The sequence below is a fragment of the Coturnix japonica genome, unplaced genomic scaffold (assembly GCF_001577835.2).
Source record: "Coturnix japonica isolate 7356 unplaced genomic scaffold, Coturnix japonica 2.1 chrUnrandom488, whole genome shotgun sequence".
NCBI classification, from domain to species: Eukaryota; Metazoa; Chordata; class Aves; order Galliformes; family Phasianidae; genus Coturnix; species Coturnix japonica.
In genome coordinates, this window is record NW_015439883.1 from 20,884 (window position 1) to 28,107 (window position 7,224).

Below are 7,224 nucleotides of genomic sequence, written 5' to 3' on the forward strand. Positions count from 1 at the left end.
TGCTCCTTTTGCTACCCCATCCCCATTCCTTCCACCCCAACCCACCTCCCCTCCATCCCCCTCCGCCCACCCTTCATTTCCCACATCCCCCCTTAACCCCCCTACCATGTGGGCACTCTCAGCCCTACCTGAGCGCGGTGGTCGTGGGCACCTTGTCCTCCGTAGCCCTGTAGCCCCATCCGTGTCCCGACCAGCGCCGGTCCTCTGCTTGCTCGCTGCAAGCCTCCTCGCGCCGCCGCGCGAATGGGTCGAAAGCCAGCTCCCGGGGGGGGTTCGATCAGACCCTTGGGGCACAGAGGGGATCAGCCCCATATGACAGACCAATAGACGAGACAGCCCCCCCACCCCAGGGTCAGCTCCCATAGAACAGACAATTAGACACGCACACCCCACTATATAACAGCGGCAACCCCACTAGACAGACAACTCTAGACAGACAGCCCACCCACCAATTTATAGCCGGGTACGAGCCCCATAGACAGACAATTAGACATGGACAGCCCCCCCACATAGGGGTCAGCCCCCATAGACAGGACAATCTCACACCCCCACAACCACACAGGCTGGGTTGCAGCCCCATAGACAGTTCTAACCACGTCTGTGGGTCAGCTCCAACACAGAGAGAGCCCTCACCCAACAACCCCCATTCATAGCCCCCATTCACCACCCCCATCCACCCAATATCCCCACATCCCCCCTCCCCCCCCCCATCCCCCAGTGTTTTATCCCCCCATCACCTTCAGCCCCCAGACGTGCCGTGCAGTGCTACCTCGGAGAGCCCCATATCCCCCTTGTTATATCCCCCTTATATCCCCCATTAAATCCCCCCAGTATCCCCCTAATCCCCCCATATCCCCCCCTCATTCCAGCCCAGAATCACAGTGCAGTGCTCGGAGGCCCCATATCCCCCCATATCCCCCTATATCTCCCCATATCCCCCCCTATCCCCCCTCACCTTCAGCCCCAGATGTACAGTGCAGTGCTCGGAGGCCCCATATCCCCCTATATCCCCCATATCCCCATATCCCCCCATCCCGCCCCATATCCCCTTATTCTTGCCCCATATCCCCCCATATCCCCCCTCACCTTCAGCCCCAGATGCACAGTGCAGTGCTCGGAGGCCACGGCCACGGCGCAGCCCGGGGGGGGCTCGGCCTCGTTGTCCCCCCCCCCGAGGACGGTGACGGCCCCGACCGACGCCAACGTGCGAATGTGGGGCCGGCAGCGACGGGCACGAGACGCCCACGAGGGGTCGGGGCACTGCAGGAAACCTGGGGGCAGCAGGGGGTCAGGGGGACCCATAGAGCCACATAGAGCCCCATAGGGACAATGGGGGCAATGGGGGATCAGGGGGACCCACAGAGCCACATAGAGCCACATAGAGCCCCATAGGGACAATGGGGGCATCAGGGGGACCCATAGAGCCCCATAGGGACAATGGGGGCAGCAGGGAGACCCCATAGAGCCCCATAGGGACAATGGGGGCAATGGGGGCATCAGGGGGACCCATAGAGCCCCATAGAGCCCCATAGGGACAATGGGGGCAACGGGGGCGTCAGGGGGACCCATAGAGCCACATAGAGCCCCATAGGGACAATGGGGGCAACGGGGGACCCATAGAGCCACATAGAGCCCCATAGAGCCCCATAGGGACAATGGGGGCAGCAGGGAGACCCATAGAGCCCCATAGGGACAATGGGAGCAACGGGGGCATCAGGGGACCCATAGAGCCCCATAGAGCCCCATAGAGCCCCATAGGGACAATGGGGGCATCACAGAGACCCCATAGAGCCCCATAGAGCCCCATAAGGACAATGGGGGCAATAGTGAAACCCCATAGGGACAATGGGGGGCAATGGGGGCAGTGGGGGCATCAGGGAGACCCCAGCCCCATAGGGACAATGGGGGCATCAGTGGGAGACCCCATAGAGCCCCATAGGTCTATTCCCCCCATATGCCCCCCATTTCCCCCAATTCCCCCCCATTCTCCCCCCCATTTCCCCCCATATCCCCCCATCCTCCCCCATTTATCCCCCCATTTCCCCCTATATCCCCCCACATCCCCCATATTATCCCCATATATCCCCCCCACATTCCTCACATGGGCGGTCTGCGCTTGGTCAGCCCGTGCTCCACCCTCAGCCATATCCCCCTATATCCCCATCATCCCCATCTCCCCCCACATCCCCCTATATCCCCCCACCATCCTCATCCATGGGGCGTCTGCTCGTGGTCAGCCCGTTGCTCCGCCCTCAGCCCCCTCAGTGCCCTCACGATGCTCAGCACAAACTCCATCGTTGTTTCCTCCTCAGCTTCCGGGTCCTCCCCAGCAGAACTATGGGGCAGGAAAGGGGGTCAGTGGGGACCCCAGACCCATAGAGACCCATAGAGACCCGTAGAGACCCACAGAGACCCATAGAGACCCCCCAGACCCATAGAGACCCCCCCCCACCCCATAGAGAGACATCCAGGCCCACAGAGGACACCCCCAGACCCACGATTCAACCCCAGACCGCCATTTCTGTCGCCCTACCTCCCCCCCAGGACCCCATTTCTCCCCCTGAACCCCCCCATCTTCCCCCCCCCTTAGACCCTATTCTCCCCCCCATACCCCCATTTCCCCCTATATCCCCATATTTCCCCCCCTAACGATACCCCCATATTTCCCCTATATTCCCCATATCTCCCCCTATACCCCCTACTTATCCCATATCGCCCCCTATACCCCCTATATCCCTCAACAAGCGTATTCCACTCCTCCCCCTATACCCCCATCATTCTCCCCCTATACCCCCCTATCTCCCCCTTATACCCCAATCTCCACCTAATCCCAACCCCGAATAGTCTCTTCCTATATCGCCCATCATTCTTCCCCTATATCCGCGCGCGATCTAACAGTCCCCATATCTCCCACAGTGAGTACCTCTATACACTTCGTCCCGTACCTCACTACCCACAAACTCACCCCCAATGCGCCCTCTCTCTCAGCAGACGCCTTCCCTTACATCTCCCGCACAGTAATTTGCGGTATCTCGCCCCTATGTATCCCCTCTACGAACCCCATTATCCACTCCACGCTATACCCCGCCGTATCGTTCCCATATCTGAGGCCACCCTAATTCGACATAACCCCCACAGCCTTAATGTGACCAGCAGCCCTAATGCATCCCCATTCACTAACATGCTCCCCTCCCTTTATAACTTCCATATCTCACCCCCACCCAAAATCTATTAACCCCACCTACACCCCCAGCATATTCTCCCCTCACTAAGTATCCCCATATCTCCCCCCTATATCCCCATATCTTCCCCTATCATCATCGAGACTACTCTCCCGCCTATATCCCCATTATGCTTCCCGCTCAATACTCCCCCCCTATGTATCCCCCCCACGCTATACCCTCCCATAATCTCCCGCGCGTATATCCCCCATATCGCTCCCCCTATAATCGCCCCCTATCTCCCCCTATACCCCCTATACCCCCATATCCCCCCATATCCCCCCCCATATCTCACCACTTCAGGCTGTGGATACGGGCACACACAGAGGCTGGGGGGCGCGGGGGGGTCGTGGGGCAGCCGCTGCCAAAGCTCCTCGGTGACGAAGGGCATAAATGGGGCCAGGAGCCGCAGCCCCCCCTCCATGCAGCAATGCAGCACGTCCTGCACCGCGCGCAGCCGCCCCACGGCGTCCCCACCTTCATCTTCATCATCATCGTCATCATGGGGGGGGTCCGGCTCATTGTTATGGGGGGGGTCCGGCTCATTGTTATGGGGGGGGTCTGGCTCATCGTTATGGGGGGGGTCCGGCTCCTCGTCCTGGGGTTGGGGGGCGGCTGCAGCCCCACACGCGGCTGCGCGGGACAGCACCGGCTTCACGCATTCCTATGGGGTAAAGGTACGTGTATATGGACAGAGAGACCCATAGAACCATATAGAGCCCCATAGAGCCCTATAGCACCCCATAGAACCCTATAACACCCCATAGAACCATATAGCAACCCATAGAGCCCCATAGAACCCTATAACACCCCATAGAGCCCCATAGAGCCCCACAGCACCCCATAACATCCCATAGAGCCCCACAGCGCCCCATAGAACCCTATAGCACCCCATAGAGCCCCACAGCCCCATAGAACCCTATAACACCCCATAGAGCCCCATAGAGCCCCACAGCACCCCATAGAGCCCCATAGCGCCCTATAGAACCCCACAGCCCCATAGAACCCTATAAAACCCCATAGAGCCCCAGAGCACCCCATAGAGCCCCATAGAGCCCCACAGCCCCATAGTACCCCATAACATCCCATAGAGCCCCACAGCCCCATAGTACCCCATAACATCCCATAGAGCCCACAGTACCCCATAGAGCCTCATAACCCCCCATAGAGCCCCACATAACCCCACATATCCCCATATATGCCACATAGAGCCCCATATAAGGCCACATATCCCCATATAACCCCACATATCCCCATATATAACCCCATATATCCCCATATAACCCCACATATCCCATATATAACCCCACATAACCCATATAACACCCCATATATCCCCATAGACCCCATATATAACGTACCAGATACACATCACACAGGTCATAGAGCCATAACCCGTGAATGGCCGACGTGAAACACCCCATATAACCCCATATATAACCCCATATAACCCCACATATCCCATATATAACCCCACATATCCCATATAACACCCCATATAACCCCATATAACCCCACATGTCCCCCATATAACCCCATATATCCCATATATAACTCACCAGATACACATCACACAGGTCATAGAGCCACAGTCCGTGAATGGCCGACGTGAAACACCCCATATAACCCCATATAACCCCACATATCCCATATATAACCCCATATAACCCCATATAGCCCCATATATCCCATATAACACCCCATAGACCCCATATAACTCACCAGATACACATCACACAGGTCATAGAGCCACAGTCCATGAATGGCCGACGTTGCGGCCGGGAAATCGAAGCGACTCAACGCGGCCGAACAACAGGAAACGGCCCGACTCAAACGGCTGCGGATCCATCTGTCAGCAATGCCCAGATGGCCACGGACCTACAACAGAGAGACCTGCCCCATAGAGACCCATATCTGCCCCATAGAGACACATAGAGAGACCCATAGAGACCCATAGGGACAGCTCTGCCCCATAGAGATCTGCCCTATAACAACAGGACACGGCCCGACTCAAACGGCTGCGGATCCACCGGTCTGCAATGCCCAGATGGCCACGGACCTGCCCCATAGAGACACATAGAGACCCATAGAGAGACCCATAGGGACAGCTCTGCCCCATAGAACAGCCCTATAACAACAGGAAACGGCCCGACTCAAACGGCTGCGGATCCATCGATCAGCAATGCCCATATGGCCACGGACCTATAACAGAGAGAGCTATAGGGTCAGCTCTGCCCCATAGAGACCCATAGAGACACATAGAGAGACCCATAGAGAGACCTGCCCCATAGGGACAGCTCAGCCCCATAGAGATCAGCCCTATAACAACAGGAAACGGCCCGACTTAAACGGCTGCGGATCCATCGATCAGCAACGCCCATATGGCCACGGACCTATAACAGAGAGACCTGCCCCATAGAGACCCATAGAGACACATAGAGACCCATAGGGACAGCTCTGCCCCATAGAGATCAGCCCTATAACAACAGGACACGGCCCGACTCAAACGGCTGCGGATCCATCGATTGGCAATGCCCATATGGCCACGGACCTGCCCCATAGAGACCCATAGAGACCCATAGAGAGACCTGCCCCATAGAGAGAGATCAGCCCTATAACAACAGGACACAGCCCAGCTATCCCTATATGGCCACAGACCTGAGAGACCTATAGGGACAGCTCTGCCCCATAGAGAGAGCCCAGCCCCATAAGGACCCTCCCAGCCCCATAGGGACCCTCCCAGCCCCATAGGGACCCTCCCAGCCCCATAGGGACCCTCCCAGCCCCATAAGGACGCTCCCAACCCCATAAGGACCCTCCCAGCCCCATAAGGACCCTCCCAGCCCCATAGGGACCCTCCCAGCCCCATAGGGACCCTCCCAGCCCCATAGGGACGCTCCCAGCCCCATAGGGACCCTCCCAACCCCATAAGGACCCTCCCAGCTCCATAGGGACCCTCCCAGCCCCATAGGGACCCTCCCAACCCCATAAGGACCCTCCCAGCCCCATAGGGACCCTCCCAGCCCCATAGGGACGCTCCCAGCCCCACATCCCGCCCCACACCTCCATGTTGTGGGGTGGGCTGTATTGGGGTCCCAGGGCCCTGAGGATGAATCTCGCCCCGTTCCAAACTTTGTTGCAGAAATGACGATACCCCAAAACTCGCCCCACGTCCAGGTTGATGTCGCGGCCTGTGGGGAGAGACCACATGGGGGGGATGTGGGGCAGATAGGGGGCAGTTATGGGGCAGATAGGGGGCAGTTATGGGGCAGTTATGGGGCAGCTATGGGGCACTGTGGGGCAGCTATGGGGCACTGCGGGGCAGCTATAGGGCAGCTATGGGGCACTGTGGGGCAGATAGGGGGCAATGTGGGGCAGCTATGGGGCAGCTATAGGGCAGAGAGGGGGGGGGATCTGGGGTGGATTTGGGGTGAATTGGGATGGATTTGGGGCAATGCGGAACATATATGGAGCAGCTATGGGGCAGCTATAGGGCACTTATGGGGCAGCTATGGGGCAGTAATGAGGCCCTTATGGGGCAGTTATAGGGCAGTTATAGGACAACTATAGGGCAGCTATAGGGCACTTATGGGGTAGCTATGGGGCAGTAATGAGGCCCTTATGGGGCAGTTATAGGGCAGTTATAGGACAACTATAGGGCAGCTATAGGGCACTTATGGGGCACTGTGGGGCAGCTATAGGGCAGCTATGGGGCACTTATGGGGCAGCCGTGGGGCCTCACCCTGAGCCGTGTATGCGCAGAGGGCGAAGCGCAGCGCGTCGGTGCCGCACTCCGGGATCCCATTGGGGAAATCGCGTTTCTATGGGGCAGAAAAAAGGGACGAGGGTCAGCCCCACACATGGGGGTCTCAGCCCCACATATGGGGGTCTCAGCCCCACACATGGGGTCACAGCCCCACATATGGGGGTCCCAGCCCCATATATCGGGGTCCCACCCCACACATGTGGGTCCCAGCCCCATATATCGGGGTCCCACCCCACA

At 58.3% G+C, this 7,224-nt stretch overlaps 1 protein-coding gene across 1 annotated transcript in view; it reads right to left on the minus strand.

Annotated features, from left to right (window-relative positions):
* LOC107307119 (valine--tRNA ligase-like) overlaps window positions 1–7,224 on the minus strand; it is a 48,850-nt gene that overhangs the window by 1,099 nt on the left and 40,527 nt on the right. Inside the window, 8 exon segments of the mRNA XM_032441686.1 lie at window positions 129–284; window positions 1,087–1,294; window positions 2,222–2,335; window positions 3,006–3,115; window positions 3,517–3,885; window positions 4,944–5,099; window positions 6,285–6,412; window positions 6,964–7,044. Of these exon segments, the coding sequence (XP_032297577.1) occupies window positions 129–284; window positions 1,087–1,294; window positions 2,222–2,335; window positions 3,006–3,115; window positions 3,517–3,885; window positions 4,944–5,099; window positions 6,285–6,412; window positions 6,964–7,044 (1,322 nt within the window).